The sequence below is a fragment of the Vicugna pacos genome, chromosome 9 (assembly GCF_048564905.1).
Source record: "Vicugna pacos chromosome 9, VicPac4, whole genome shotgun sequence".
Lineage (NCBI taxonomy): Eukaryota > Metazoa > Chordata > Mammalia > Artiodactyla > Camelidae > Vicugna > Vicugna pacos.
In genome coordinates this window covers 363,766-380,075 of record NC_132995.1, presented here as the reverse complement: position 1 = coordinate 380,075, position 16,310 = coordinate 363,766, and the positions used below count along the sequence as shown (strand labels likewise).

At 50.9% G+C, this 16,310-nt stretch overlaps 1 protein-coding gene across 3 annotated transcripts; it reads left to right on the top strand.

Moving 5' to 3' along the window:
* The first annotated feature begins 1,503 nt into the window (after positions 1-1,503).
* Positions 1,504-13,568, top strand: LOC140685388 (uncharacterized). Of its 3 annotated transcripts, none has more exons than XM_072966427.1 (5): positions 1,504-1,657; positions 3,072-3,156; positions 8,009-8,135; positions 8,800-8,883; positions 10,281-13,568. In XM_072966427.1, exons 2-5 carry the CDS (start codon positions 3,124-3,126, stop codon positions 11,996-11,998), a joined length of 1,962 nt encoding a protein of 653 aa, XP_072822528.1. In that variant the 5' UTR covers positions 1,504-1,657; positions 3,072-3,123; the 3' UTR covers positions 11,999-13,568. The 3 variants fall into 3 exon arrangements, with proteins under 3 accessions (XP_072822528.1, XP_072822527.1, XP_072822530.1); XM_072966426.1 differs by having other exon boundaries at positions 1,505-1,657; positions 8,800-8,895; XM_072966429.1 differs by lacking the exons at positions 1,504-1,657; positions 8,009-8,135; positions 8,800-8,883 and having other exon boundaries at positions 3,077-3,156.
* The last annotated feature ends 2,742 nt before the right edge of the window (positions 13,569-16,310 follow it).

The window sequence follows — 16,310 nt, the reverse complement described above, 5'->3', positions numbered from 1 at the left end:
CTTGAAACTTTTTCTCAGCTTCAAATCCAGCAGGCGAGCCCTGACTGATCTGAATCGATCAGTCGTTTCTTCAAAGGGCAAATACACGTGGCTCAGCGTTGGTCAGATTCTTCCTACTCACTGCTCCATGGATGTTCCACGTGCATTTGTGAAAATTAGCCCAGCTCAGGTGGGGAATGGTGAATGCCCTCACCTCGTCCACTGTTGGCTGCTGTACCATGGGCCTTCTGCCCGGTGGGCCTTGGTCAGTGTTCGCCAAATGTCGAATTCAGTCGCCTGCAGGCACATCAGCTTTGAATGATGTGCTACTTCTCAAACACATAGTTTTGACGAGTATGCAGCAAAGTATCAAGTGCCTAGGTCTAGCGGTGACATTCTATAACCACGTGCTAAACACTGGCAACTGTCCAAAGCTGGTCAGTGTGGCAAAGTCTGAACTGCTCTTGTGTTTGGAATCTTAGTGAATGCTTTTGTTTCAGCTTTTCCTGTAATTGTTTTATTTTTGTTGACCCCCTGGTTTGTTTTAAAATAAAACTTACAGTAAAATTTCCAGTATTGTTACCAAACTGGGTCCACTAGCCCTGTGTGCAGCAAAGCAAATCTACTGACATGTGGGTTGTGGTGAAGGAAAGTACATCATATATCGCAGAGCCCCAAGCAAGGAGAACCAGCAGCTCATGCTCAAAAGACCCGAACTCCAGGAGGGCTTTCAGAGAAGGGTTTTCAAAGGCAACATTAAGGGTGAGGATGGCGGCTGCTGGACTTTCTTCTAACTGGTTGGTGATGGGGTAACAGTGTGATGTTTCAGGTGCTAACATCATCAGCATTCTGGTTTCAGCTGGCCTGAGGTCTACGCCCTTGTGGTCAGCAGTTTCCCTCTAACGGGAGTTTGGTTTTTGTGAACAACAGCAGCCTGAGAATGCCCGCCTGACATTGTTACCTACGTCCTTCACGCAGGAACTGAAGTTCCTGTGACTGCTACATGGTTCATCTATCCTTTAAATGATTACCACTTCTCCTGCCAGGCTGCTGTTCTTTGTCTCTGCATGTCATCGCTGCTCTGGTCATTAACCCTCAAGCTAGACTTTTGGAAACTCAGGGGAGGTTCAGGGGACTGAAGTTTTCCCTTAAGCAAGAGGTAAGGAACACCAAGGGGTCTGCTGACGCTCGGTTTCACTCCTGACCCCATGGCCCCTCTGTCTGAATTAGTCCCCCAGGCAGTCATCTGCTGGAGAAGCGCGGGGAAGGCGGTCAAGGCTCCTCACGCAGCGGCCGCGCAGGGAACATTTACGAGGTGACACCAGTACGGGCGTCAGGACGGGAACCCCCGTCCCAGAAAACCCGACGGGCGGGGACCGACGAGCGCGGCAGCCGCGCGCGGCCCTCTGGGAGATGGAGTTTGGCGCCCTCTGCGCAGGCGCAGTCCTGACTAGTCGCAGGCTCGGCCTTCGCCCTGCCATCCACGAAGGCCAGGCCGAGGCCGGAGGGTCTGCAAGGCCTAACTCGTATTCCGAGTCCCTCCGCCTCAGACGGGGGCGGGGCTAGCGCGGAGGCACCGGAAGTGTGCGCGCCGCTTTCTGGAAGATGTAGTTTGGCGCCCCTGCGCAGGCGCAGTTCGCTGCGTGGCGACCGCGGCCTTTGTGCTGCAGTCCGCCGGGTAAGTGAGGTCGGGGGTGTTCGGCGCTGGGGAGGCCGAGCTGGGCATGGGTCCAGGGCCTTCTCTTGGGCCCTGGCCGGGGTGTGTACCCAACCGCGCACGTCTGGGTCGAGTCCTTTTTGCTGCTTTGGTCCCGGGGTTTGGGTCAGTGGGGGCGGGGCCGAGTGGGCGGGGCCGCTTGGGGATGAGGGTCTCAGCGTCTTAGAGGAGGTGTTGGGGCCGGGGTTGAGTCCTGGCTTTGGCCAAAGGGATGGGGTCTCGGGCTTGGGGGCACAGTCAGAGAGACTGGCTGCCTCGACCTTTCAGAGCCTGGAGCCAGCCTGACCTGCATCCCTCCCCTGTTTTGGTGAGATGTCTGGAGTTTCGGGGGTGGGGAAGGCCAAGGCCCCAGCACCATGTCAGTTCTGGAGCCTCACCTTCCTGAAAGTGAGGGAAACCCAAAGCACAACATTTTAATCCTAGCCACCTGGGACCCAGAAAACAGACTCATTATATTAAACTTGTTGAGCGGCAACTGCATTACAGGCACCATGCAGGCTCCTTCATTAATTCAACAAGCAAGTATTTAGATGGCTGCCAAGGTGCCCCATAATATCCAAGAGCGCCCAACATTGTGCCCTGGACGCCAGGAGGGTCAGGGCGATGACAACAAAGCCATAAAACGTCGCTGAACAAGACAACTCCCACCCAGGAAACTGTAGTAAAGACAACGGGGCACAAGCTGAATGGGGCAGAATCAGAGGTGCAGAATCAGAAGTGCAGAGGCAGGGCCACCAAGAGCCGGTACAGAGAGAAGGGGAACACGGCCTACTTTTGGCCCGAGTTTCACTTTGGCAGTCAGCCAGGGATGAGCTTGTAATGGTGGGGAACACAGGGGAACTTGAGTAGGCGCTCAGTTGATGCCCGCTGAAGCACTGCTTCCCTCCCAGGAACTGTGGCCTTCCTGTGTATTCTGCTGCCCGCCGGGCTCCATTTTCAGTCCTTTTCCCACTTTAACTCCTAAAATCTCCGTGGGCCACACCCTCTTTTTGTGGGGGAGGGAAACTGAGGCACACTCAACAGTGCCCTGAACCCCAGAACTGTCTGGCTTTCTGTCACAGTACCAGAGAGACTCATCACCCTGGAAATCACCTGTGCAACCGCTACCCACCCCGGCCCTCATTTTCCCTATATGTGGAATGGGGTAAGGAAAATTCAAGATCATCCTTCACCAGTGCTTGGAATAGCACCTGGGCACACAGCAGGAGCTTGGAAAATGCCAAGCTAAGGGTCCACTGCTGTCGGGTTTGGCTTCGGTGCTGGTCCAGGCTCCAGCAGCTGCAACACCTTCCACCTGCGCATAGGGCTTCCAGGGCCCGGCATTCCTGATCACCGCAGCTGCCTACTCAGTCTCTCACATTCCCTTTCCCCCCAGAACTTCCTGCAGAGGAGCTGGCTGTTCCTGCAAGAGGCCAGAGTAGGAGGGAATGACCGCTGGGCTCCTCACTGCTGTGGACCCGGTGAGTACACTGCCACCCTCACACTTGGGCTTCCCAGGCTCCAGCCTGGGCTTCCCACCAAGCCTATTCTGCCCTCAGGGCCTTGGCCCTCACTCTGCTCCCTGCCAGCAATATGCTTTAGTCAGCTCCACGTCTTCTTCCAGATCTCACCTTACCACCTCCCAGAAGACCTCCCAGATTCCCCCCTGCCCAGTGCCAGCCTGGCAGACATCACTCATCCATCTCACTGATGCATCAGGCACTTTCCCGACATAGGGTTCTGGGTCTGTTCTCCCAGCTCGCTCTCTCCATCCAGTCCCTTGGCAGACGTACTGAGCACCTGCCATGAGCAGGCACCATTCCAGGTGCTGCAGGGGCCAGAACAAAATGAACAGAGATCGCCACCCCATGGGGCTCAGAGACCATATGAGGAATGTAAATGTGCCAAATGTTGGGGAGGGAAAGAGGGTGGGCTGGGGGACCAAGCATTAACCAGTACAGCCCGGGAGGTCCCCTTGAGGAAGTGGCGACCCCCAAGCAGAGACCTGCAGCAACACAGAGGGTGAGGTCGAGGCCCACAGGAAGAATGTTCCAGGTGGAGGGAACAGCACGAGCCAAGGCATGGAGGTGGGACCCCGCTGGGCACTTATGAAGAGCATGCAGAGGAGGGGCTGGAAGATGGAGAACGGGGTTTTTCTACACCAGCTGCAGGGGCGCGTGGCCTTTGGTAAGCAGTTCTGGCTGGTTTCGCCATGTGCAGAGGCCCTGCACACAGTAGGCGCTGAGTGAAGGGGGAACGATGAACGTTCCCAGCTCTGGTCAGTGCTGGCCTCGTTTCACCCTGTTCGTCCCCAGTCCATCCCATGCGGTGGGAACAAGGAGGAAGCCACGGCCCAGAACAAGTTGTGCAAGTAGGAGTGGCCGGGCCGGCCTGAGCTCGACCGCCTGCCCCTCTGAGGCCCCCAAGGCCCAGCCCACGTGGCCCTTCCTCCGGAAGCGCGCTGCCAGGTTCTCCCGAGCGCCGACCCTCTGGGACTTTCATGTTGCCTTGCCCGGACCCTGCTCCCAGCACCCAAGCACCATGGGGAAGGGGAGGTCTTGTATCCATGGCCTGGTGACGGCTCTGGGGGACCCCAGCGGACGACGGTCCAGCTGAGGCGCCGGAGGTTCCCCATCCCCTGGGGCTACCCCTTTCTCAGTCGCTTTGCTGTGATATCTCAGGGGCCCTGTCCAAGAAGGAGCCAGAGAGGGTGCGAGTTTCCTGCCCACCCACAAGGCCCAGAAGCCCCCTCCCAACCCCCGGGTCGTCTGTCAAGGAGGTGGCTCAGGCCTGGCCAGCAGGTGGCTCTGGACCACCAGTTCAAATCCCAGCTCAGCCATTCTCCCCCTGGGGACTTTGAGTGACTTCCTTGGCGTCCTCCTCTGGTGAGCAGGGGTTGGTTTGTCATCCACGGCCCAGGCTTACTCAGTGAGCGATCCACATCATCTCTCAGCACCGTCTGTTTGCTCTGAATTTTTAAGATTCACAAATTTAAAGTTCTTAATGTGTCAAAACGCTGGTATCTTCCATGGTGATTTCTGGGTTGATAAGTTGGCGGACTTATTTCTTTAAGGCCACATCGTCCCGGAATGTCAGTCTCATTATAAACATGTCGAGCAACACCTAGAAAGTCCCCCTTGCTCCCCAGCGCCCGGCCCAGGCTTCCCTCTCAAGCCGCCGCTGGTGGCACTTCCACACACCTCCGGTTCCTGTGCTTACGGATATGTTTTCAGACAGATAGGAATTCGAGTTTTGTTTTACATAAACAGTTCTGTGCTGGCAGTGTCCGACCATTTGAGATTTTTCCATCCGGAAGGCTGTGCCCCAGCTGTGCGTCGCAGTGCTGTGCTCCGCGGCGGGGTGAACCTGACTTTGGCTGCTCCCCTACCAGGGGTGTCTGGGCTGTCAGCGGCTTCCTGTTAAGTGTAGACGAGGCAGCATGGGACAGGGCTCTGCAGGGAGAGGGATGGAGGGGAGTGGAATTGCTGGAATAACGAACGGACGCGCTTAGAAACCCTGCCGGTGGTAACAGTAGCCCACGCCCGCATACACACCACCCTTCCTCTTCTCCGAGGGTCCGGCTCCCCGTCCCGTTGTCTGCCTTTCACGTACTGAACTTCACTTACTGAGCTGTCAGCTCCTCACCTGCACAGCCATGAATGCTCTTCTTTCCACTTATGCTGCAAATGCTCATTTTGCTGTCCTGGCTTGTAGCGGCTTTGTCACTAGAAGTCACGCACTTTGCTCAGTGTATTATTTTCCTGTTGATTCTGTAACAAACCCCAACAAACTCAGTGGCTTAAAACCACACAGATGTATTATTTTTTATACTTCTAGAGGTCAGAAGCCAGAAATGCACCTCATGGGGCTAAAATCCAGGTGGCAGCAGGGCTGTGTGCCTCCTGGCAGCTCTAGGGGAGAATCCACGTCTGGGCCTTTTCCAGCTCCTAGAAGCGTCCCACGTCCCTTGGCTCCTGGCCCCCTCCCATCATCCAAGCCAGCTTGGCCATTTCAGTCTTCCTCTCATCTCGCCACTGTGAGGCTGACTTTCTGTCTTGTCCCCATTGAAAGGCTCTTGCGGTTATACTGCTTTCACCAGGATATTCCAGGAGAATCTTCTAAGATCTGCTGACTAGCAGCCTTCATCGCACCTGCCACCGTAATTTCCCCGTCGCCATCCAGGGTTGGTGGTGACACTGTCGTGCCCACCACACTCATTTTTCTTCTTTCTAACTTCTAGTGTCTTATATTTTGTGTGAAGACTTCCTCTACCCCCAGTTTATTAAGGGCTTATACTTCTCCAAATTTTTCCCTTTTGATATTTAAGATTTCTGGGATTTTTCTGTATTTACAGTGTAAGGCAGGTATCTACTGATTTTCTCCCAGAGGGCCAGTGCCCCGTTGTGCCTGTTGCTTTGAAATGCGCCCACTACCACACATACTCTCCACTTAGACGTGGAGCTTCGTGTGCTTGGATTTAATTTACATGGTGAACAGATTCTTATTAAAATCGCCCAGGTCCAATCCTTAGACCTGCTGCTGACTAGCTTTATAACTGGGCAAGACTCTTAAGTGCTCCCAGTCTCTGTAAAATGGGCTCACAGCAGCAGGGACCCTCTCCCAGGATTCCTGATTAGATTGGATGGGATGAAATCTTGGCCCAGGGCCCAGCATGGGCACTGTGGGTGAGGGTTTCATTGAGTCAGTTTTTTAATTTTTCATAACTCTTACAGAATATATTTCAGGTTGTGGTGAACGGTGAGGATTTAGGTAGGTTTGCCCCTTGTCAGGCTCACCAGTTATCCTCAGTGTGTTTTCTGGGCAGTCTTTCTCTTCCTTACTAATTTGGGCTTCTTCCTTCCTGTGTTAGGACCTAGTTTTAGGCTGAGCTAGTCCATGAAGCTCCCATTTCCCTGCCTGCTGCACATGGTTTTAGTCTTCATCATTATCATGTATATACTTCCAAGTCTGGTGAAGTGTACCCAGACCCATAATAATCCTTAACCATGCTATCCCAGTGCTTAGGCCCTGACACGTGACTTGTACACATAAGCCATTATCATTGTTACTCCTAGTTGGCCGGACGCAGAGGCCACCATCCCCTCCCTACCAAATCCAGACACAAACCCAGGTGCCAGTGGAGACAGGGCAGGTCACGCAGATGGAGGAGGCACACAGTAGATAGAAACTGTCTTCCCTTCCCTGAAGAAATGGGCTCTCTCCTGCCTGACATCTGTCACTCATAATTTGACTGGCCTCTGTCTTACTGATTCATAGAAGCTTTTTACATATTAAGGAAAGAAATTAGTACCCCACGTACATCACATGTTGCGCATACATTTCCCAGTTCTTAAGATTGATGGTAGTTTTTACAGTGCGTACGTTTTAATTTAGTTGAGTATCTCAATTCAACTCAGTTTTTTGGAGAGGAGTGTCCTAGTCGAAATCTAAGATGTTATGTTATCCAACACGATCAGCCTGAGGAAAGGGAGAGTGTCTAGATAGGCCTGACCTGCTCACATGAGGGCTTTAAGAGCAGAGCGTTTTCCCTGGCTGGTTGTAGAAGTGGGAGGGACACATTCCGTCTTTGCTGGGAGAAAGCAGGTATCCATGTTGTAAACTGTCAACAGAGAGGGGTGGCTTCCAGGAGCTAAGAGTGACCTCTCGCCAACAGCCAGCCAGAAACTGGGGACCTCAGCCCTACAACTGCAGGGGGATGATTTCTGTCAACAACAAGAATGGGTGTGGAAGTGGATTTTTATCTCTTATTTCAGAATAGAGAATTCAGCCATGCTGTGTTGGAGTTCTGACTACAGGATTCTGAGATAGTAAATGGGTGTTGTTTTAAGAGACTAATTCTGGGGTGACACGTTATAATCAACAGATAACTAATGTGGGCAGAGGGGAGCAGCTGGGTTTTGTGTCATGATCAGAAAGGTCATTGCCACCTGAGATTTTTTTTCTAATCTCTCCTTTCCTGAGGCTTTGTTTCATTATGTACACATCTTGGACCCGTCAGGGTGTTATTTTGGGCAAAGGGTGCATCAGGAATCCAACCTGACAGTTTTGCAGGTGCCGCTTCCCCACTGCCTGGCACGGCTACCACTCTGAGGGGCCCCCAGCGCAGGTAACTCCTGGTGACTGCACTATGCTCCCCCTCACTGTGGACTCCTCAGCAGCATTTCTTATTTGAGAGACTTTCCCCCAGCAGGGCCCCAGGCCCCCCAGGAAAACCTGCCCCCAGTCCCCAGACCCTCCCATCCACTGGCCAATGTTCCTGTTCACCAGCCGCCAGCCTGGGGACACTGAGGACACTTGTGTGTGATGTTTCAGGAGCAAGTGACTTTTGAGGACGTGGCCGTGGACTTCACCTGGGAGGAGTGGGGGCAGCTGGAGCCAGCCCAGAGGACCCTGTACCGAGATGTGATGCTGGAGACCTTCAGGCTCCTGGTCTCTGTGGGTGAGGTCTGACCCCTGGACTGACTGTGATTCTCCTGGGATAAAAGTGGAAGTGGATCTAGGCCTGAAAAGCAGATACCTGGGATGTGTCTTGGGCTGCAGTGACCTGACTGTTTTAGGGTAGAGAACATCCGTTAGGATGTTTTGGTTACAAATTACAGGTCCTACTAGCAATGCCAGAAGCAGAAAGTCATGAGGTAGAGGGACACACTGGGTCCCATGACCACAGAGTCCCAGGGCAGACTTGGGTCTTCCTAGGGTGCTGTGGGGACCCCCTCCACCCTGTACCTCTTCCTGCCTCCATTTGCAGATGGGCCCCTCTGACCGTGACAAAACAGCAGCCAGGGTGTGTCTCCTGGGTCTGACAACTGTAGAAAAGTCAGAGTCTTTATCCTGGGCACCTATCAAAGGCCCAGGCTTGTCTTGGTTAGCAACCAGGTCCCCTTGACACTGGTCATTGTTGCCAGAAGGCAGTGGAAGAAGCAGAGCTCTGTTTGGCCCCCTGGGGCCAGGGATAGGCTCTGGGACCAGGTGGGGAGGAGGACCCTAAGGAAGGTCACGGGCCTTTACCACAACTCTGGCCTCTCAGGGAACCTTCCGTCAGGTGGACAGAAGGTTGGGGAGGGTCCTAGGAAACAAATGCTTACTCTGGGTCTCCCCCGCAGGGCACTGGCTCCCAAAGCTGGACGTCATCTCCTTGCCAGAGCAGGAGGTGGAGCTGTGGGCGGTGGACAAGGGAGTCCCCCAAGGTGTGTGCCCAGGTGAGATGCAGGCCCTGCAGGTCTAGGAGGAGCCATTTGCCCCCCGACCCCCGGGTTCTCTCTCTGTCCCTGCCCTCGGATTCTTCAGAGCAAACTGACTACTCAGCCTCTCAGGGAATTTTCACCAGGCCCCTGTTTGCTGTGATTGAGACCAAGTTCCCATCTTCACTGATTTTGCATTCTTGGTGAGGGAAGGGGCACTCAATAAATAGCTAACGAGAACACTGTGACCATGAAACAGTCTGGGAGAACAGAACTCCAGGTAGAGAAACAGCAAAGACAAGGACATCAAGGTGGTGCAAAAGGCAGCTAGTGCTGTGTAACAGATACTCCAGCCTCAGTAGTTTAAACTGAAGAATCACTATGACTCTTGCATCTGTGGGCTGGTGGATCCTGGCTGGGCTCTTCTGTGTGATGGGGACTCCCTGATTGGTGCTGTGACAAATTGCCACAAACTTGATGGCTTAAAACAACACGAGTTATCTCACAGTTCAAGTGGCCATAAGTCCAAAGTGGGTCTCCCTGGGCCACAGTCACAGTGTCAGCAGAGCAGTGCTTCCTCTGCAGGGTGTGGGAAAATCCATTTCCTTTCATCATCCAGCTTCCAGAGGCTTCCCACACTCCTGGACACACGGCTGGTCTGTCTTCAGAGTCAGCAGTGGCTGGTCAGGCCCTGTCACATCATGTCCCTCTGACTCTGACCCTCCTCCCTCCCTCAAACTGAACAACTCTTGTGGTTACATGGGGCCCACCCCCACAAGCCAGGGTAATGGCAAATGACTAGCTAATGTCAAAAGATAGCAGCCTCATTCCACCTTGACATTTAAGGTAACCCCATAAGCAGAGGTTCCTGGGATTAGGATGTGGACACGTTTGGGAGCCACTGTTTGGCTAACCACGTCTGCTATGACCCTTTTTCCCCCTTTACTTTTCATTGGAGTGTAACATAAATGGGAAGGGTGCCCACGTCACACTTCAAGGCTAGTCTGGTGTCAGGGTGAGGACATTGTGCACTGAAGCCGCAGTTGTGCAAAGAGGGCTGGGAAACAGAGCCCAAAGGAAGGAGGAGAAGGGAAGGGGGTCTGTGTCTCTGGCACCTCCACTAACTTTGCCTGGGGCTGGGGGTCCCCTGGGCCTGGGGCATCTGTCGAGTCACCCTGGAGGCTTGCTCTCTCCTCAGCATCCTCCCTGCCCTCATTCTCTGTGCTCCTCTCCCTCTCCTGTTCCTTCCCTGGTTTGCAAAGACCTATGTTTTAATGGGCAAAGCCACCTGTGCCTCAGTCCTTCCAAAACCATCCATTTTACTCTTCCATCTGCCCACCTACCATGGACTCTTCCCCCAGAACCGGGACTAAGGGACATTTCTACTGTTCTTTTTCTTTTAGACTTGGAAACTAGACCCCAAACCAAACTGTTCACTGCAAAGCAAGACATAACTGAAGACATAACTAGCAATTCTGCAGTAGCAAGGTTCCTGTGGGAAAGTCTCTGGTGCTCTAAGGGTGACAGTGCTGAGGGCCACTGGGCGCAGAGTTGTGAGAGGCCAGGGGGCCGTGCGGTGCAGGTGGCCTTCGTGTCTGTGAAGACGCCCACTCAGGAGCAGCAGCAGGGGAATGGGTCTGGGGAAAACTTGAGTCTGAGCCCCAATTTCCCAACTCAAGCAATGACTCCTGAAAGGCGAGGCCGCCCCACATGGGGAACACATGGAAGGACGGAAAATCCAGACTCAAATGCTCAACAGAAAATCTGTGCAAAAGAGAAACCCTACAGATGTCAGGACTGTGGAAAGGCCTTTAGTCACAGCTCGGCACTCATCGAACACCACCGAACACACACAGGGGAAAGGCCTTTCGAATGTCATGAATGTGGAAAAGGCTTCCGAAACAGCTCGGCACTCACCAAACACCAGAGAATCCACACTGGTGAGAAGCCTTACAGATGCACTCAGTGTGGGAGGACCTTCAACCAAATTGCCCCGCTGATCCAGCACCAGAGAACTCACACTGGCGAGAAGCCCTATGAGTGCAGCGAATGTGGGAAATCCTTTAGCTTCAGGTCATCCTTCAGCCAGCATGAGCGGACTCACACAGGCGAGAAGCCCTATGCGTGCAGTCATTGCGGGAAGGCCTTCCGGCAAAGTATCCACCTCACCCAGCACCTGCGAATCCACACCGGGGAGAAACCCTACCAGTGTGGAGAGTGTGGCAAGGCCTTCAGCCACAGCTCATCCCTGACCAAACACCAGAGAATCCACACAGGGGAGAAGCCCTACGAGTGCCAGGCATGTGGGAAAGCCTTCACCCAGATCACACCGCTGATTCAGCATCAGAGGACACACACAGGTGAGCGGCCCTACGAGTGCAGTGAGTGCGGGAAGGCCTTCAGCCAGAGCACACTCCTGACGGAGCACCGGAGGATCCACACAGGGGAGAAGCCCTATGGCTGCAATGAGTGTGGGAAATCCTTCAGCCACAGCTCCTCGCTCAGCCAGCACGAACGGACACACACGGGCGAGAAGCCCTATGCATGCATTCAGTGTGGGAAGGCCTTCCGACAGAGCACGCACCTCACTCAGCATCAGAGGGTCCACACGGGGGAGAAGCCCTACGAGTGCAGCGACTGCGGCAAGGCTTTCAGCCACAGCTCGTCCCTGACTAAGCACCAGCGGATCCACACCGGGGAGAAGCCCTATGAATGTAACGAATGTGGCAGAGCCTTCAGCCAGCTGGCTCCACTCATTCAACACCAGAGGATCCACACTGGGGAGAAGCCCTATGAGTGTAACGAGTGTGGCAGAGCCTTCAGCCAGAGCTCCCTCCTCGTAGAACACCAGAGGATCCACACCAAGGAAAAGCCCTATGGGTGCAACGAGTGTGGGAAATCCTTCAGCCACAGCTCCTCGCTCAGCCAGCATGAGAGGACACACACTGGGGAGAAGCCCTACGAGTGCCGGGATTGTGGGAAAGCCTTCAGGCAGAGCACACACCTCACTCAGCACCGAAGGATCCACACGGGAGAGAAGCCGTACGAGTGCAGGGACTGTGGGAAAGCCTTCACACACAGCTCCTCCCTTACCAAGCACCAGAGAACTCACACAGGGTAGACCCACCTTGTGTGCCTGGACACAGGAGAGCCTTAAGCCAAATGCATCCCTTACTAGATCTGACCCAGCTGTACTTCTGAGAAACAGCACAGACATTATACACAAGCCTTCATGCACAGCACATTCCTCAGACCCCCTCAGAGAGTTCACACTGATGGAAGTGATTGTAAGAATACAGCGCTCTGGGTCCTCAAGCCCTGGATATCAGATCATCCAGACATTAGGCGAGTGTGGAGTTAACCACTGTTGAGGACCTTCAGCCATGAGTGCCCACTACTGCTTCATTATAGAGCCTACAAAAGAGAGAACTGGAAAATAATGCAGTGGATCTGGGGATGGCATCTGTCTAAGGATTCACCATATTCCAAACCAGATATTTTCAAAATGGTGAGAAATCCACCAGATAGATTTCATATAAAGGAATCAAATGAAGTCAGAATTGATCATTATTGTATATTACATTCTTGGGGAGGGGGTGCTTCTGAATGGTGCAAGTTGACTCTGATATTCCCTAAAAACAATATGGCAGAGTGTTCCAGACATGAGACTGGAATATTTATGGAATCACCATGAATATTCAACTTTCTCAGTATAAAATTTTCTGATCAAGGTGCATGGCCACTAGCCTCAAAGATGTGAATTCCATATGACAAAGTATGTATGTGCTATAAACAGATTTTAAAGTAGTTATCTGCATTATGTTACAATAAGTTAATCTTTATATGCAATGGAATTGAAAAGATTTGTGTAGGAAGACTTGAAATGTAAAGCCACTTCCAAGGAGTCTTGCAGATTCTGAGATGGCTTTTGCTTCTCTGATCTTGCTATAAATTTTCCTACAGGTTTCACAGGCATTAGAAATGCAGCTGTTGGTGTTTCACAAAAAGAGGAAGATTTTTTCCTTTGTTAAGCCACCATCTTATAAGCAATAGCACCTCTATGTTGGAAGTTTATATTTTGCAATATTTTATCTCTTAAGAAATATATAAGTTAATCTTTTGAACTGTCTTTTCATTGATTCTTCATCCTGATGTTCAGTAAGCTTTTGTTTTTATATAATTTAACTTGAAGGCAGTCTATAGCATTTCACTGAACCCTGAAGCCACTAATAGCAGGTACCCTGACAGCCACTATCCTTAAGCAGTGACTTCTCACTCTCACTTCTCACCCATATTTAAATTGCATTGTCTGAATTTGGTCACAACCATCAGTTTGGTTTTTTAATCATACTGTGGGACATGTTTCCAGTTAACTTGAGATTTCTCCTTCGGGGGAACCATGTTGCAGACAGTCGTCTTCCCACACTGTTCCTCAGTATGCTTGTAGAATGCCTCCTCTTTTTTGGAATTAACTTCAGTCATTTAAAACCACTTAAGAAAATCGGTAAATAGTGCATATAGCAGCACAGTCCAACAGAAACAGCACAAGCCACATCAGAAAATTTAAATACATGGTAAAGAGTTCCATTGAAACAGCAAGAAGAAATAGGTAAAATTAATTTACTGCCTGTCCCTCTATATCCCAAATGTTACCACTTTGACATGTTGTTAATATTAAAAAATCACTGAGATGTTTGCTTTCTTTTGGTATACTTTGTATTTGAAATCCAGTGTGTATTTTATATTTGCAGTCCATCTCAATTTGCTGTAGCCACATTTCAAGTGCTCATTTGCCACATGTAGCCAGGCAAGGTCTGTACTGGATGGGGCAGCTCTATAGCCTTGGTCCTTTGGTCAGCTGTTTTGTCCTCCCTCCTTTGACTACATGTATCCTCTTCCCTTTCCCTGCGCATCTATCCTTGTGTAGCTTCTTGTCCTTAGGAAATCAGGTGTGCTAGGGAGATGAGCAACAAAGTCAATCAGAATAGAGAGAAGACAAGGTGAAGAACGGCCAGAGATGATGATAACACCCGCATTGTTATGTGTGTGTGGATTGGGAGGTGGCGGGCTCACGTTAGAGGCCTCCACACTTACAATTTGTTGGCCTTTTCAGAGAAGCTTGCCCTGATGCCCTGGTGGACACCTGTTTTATAACTTATTTCTGTCCTTAGTTATTTTGGTGCTCACGTTGTCCCAGGTATGGCCAATGAGAGTCCCTTCAGGAAAGCTCCTGCCATGCATGTGACATGCCTCCATCATTTCTTGAACATTTCCTTTCTTTTTAGTATAAGATGTTATAAGCGTATCTTGTTTCTACCCTGAAATCAGCCATATTTCTCCAGTTCCAAAGAATTGGGGCGGGTGGCGTTTGCTGTTTGAGACCAAATCTGAGTGTCAGGTTTGCTGACTGCTACTATGGTGTCTTCTGATGAACCAGGAAATAAAGGTGCACATATAAACACACATAGGTACACAAGAAAAGGCATATGGGTGCATATAGGTCTACAGAAATACCTCCAGTTCCAACCTATGTCTCCCTCACATTTTATGTCCCTTCTTCAACAATGAGAATGCTGATACTCCCCCAAATAAACACATCAACTAATTTGTTTAATTCTAAAATCGTTTCAGAGTTGCTTTTTCAATCCGTTACAAAAACACTACCAAAAGATTTTACGATTTTTTTTTCCTCTACCATCACCAACCTGTCCAAGACAAGGTAAAGCACATAAATGGATGACTTACTCTACAGAGAGACACGTATCACCCAGTTTCCCCACCTGTTAATCTCAGGGGAAGCTGGGTTGGCTCAGGCATTAGGGGCAGTGGGTCAGCTGAGGGTCTCAACTCCCTCCAGAGGTGCAGGAAAATGGACCACTGAGAGGAAACTTTTTAAGAAACTGGGGAGGATTAGGTTTGTCTGTCTCAGGGTCTCCCTCCCAGAGCGGTTTCCACTCCCAGAAACCGGAACCTCCTGCTGCAGGAGCCCCACACCTTCCCCCACACTTCCAGGAAGCCATCTTCTGACGGAAGAGTTTCCCTGGGAGCTGCCCCAGTTGTGTGAGCTCTCAGGAGTCCAGCTGTAAGGAGATACCGTTTGTCAGTCAGAGGCTGGAGCTGGAGAGCCGGTCATTTCACTGAGACCTCTGGAAATGTCCTTTCTGTAAACTCAGGTGCTCGCGGGGTGAAAGAGGTCTGGGTTACATTATGTTTTGACGCTCCAGTTTCATGGATTTGCCACGAAGTAAATGAAGCAGAAACTCCAAGGTCCTTCACTCTCCTTCTGAGGCCCCTTCTGAGGCCCAATAGCTAACATTATCTTAGTAATTTTGAATTCTTCAGGGAGAGGGACTCCTCAGTTGTGTGAGCTTCAGGCCCAATGAATCTGGACTGACCCTGGTTCCACCCACCCAACTCCTAGGACATCTGCACAGACATGGGGAAGACCCAGCCCCGCACTTCCAAGGGCAGTGGTGGATCTCTAACACTGCCGTGAATGAAAACTATCTGAAGGTGGATGGCGTTACACCTGAGACTGCTCTGATCGTACCACGTGGGGTTCGAATCTGTATGCCAAGGCATTGGGCGAGGGGCAAGTGGGGCAAGAGGTCTGAAGGCCTCACCTTGAGGAACAGGGACCAGGATGCACGAGTGTGACCTGCACTCAAACTTCCTGAAGTGGTTCCACTGCATAAGTCTATGTTCCCGAGTGCAGAAGCTCCTGTCCCAGGAGCCTCCCAGGAGTGAGGGAACAGCTTGAGCCCTGACTTTTCCCTGCCTTTCTCTTCATCAGAAACACACAGTCCATCTTGTGATGCCAGCTGCCTGAATAAAGTCCACAGTCTCTTCCCACGACCCACCAGACAACTCACTCACTCAAGATACAGAAGAGACACACACACTTATACTGAGGATTCTCAGATTTTATATGCACACTGAACGAATACATACCAAAATCTTGTACATGGAAAAATGACCAGAAGGACACATGTATATATACTGAGATATCAAAAGTAAAACTTCCCATGAGCTGAAAACATGAGTATTTTTTCTCCTTCATGTTTTAAATTTTCCATGATTGAGAAAATATTTTTCAAAATGATGAAAAATTAATTTTATTATAAAGCCCTATAAATAATTTTCAAGGGAATTCAAAAAGCAAAATAAATGCAGCCATAATTCCATGACCCTAACAAAACTATTTTCTTTTTTACACTTTCTCTATTTGACCACAGCCACCGTATTTTAGTTACAATATAACAAATACTTGTATTCTGCTTCTTGAGCTAAAGTTAGAAATCATCCTTCCATGTTGCTACACAGTCTTCTTAATTATCATTATGCCTTATCTTTCCTTTGAATGGCTCTATCGAAATTTAAGTCATTGTTCCTCTGTAATTGAGTATTTAACTCCATGCAAATGGTCATCCTAG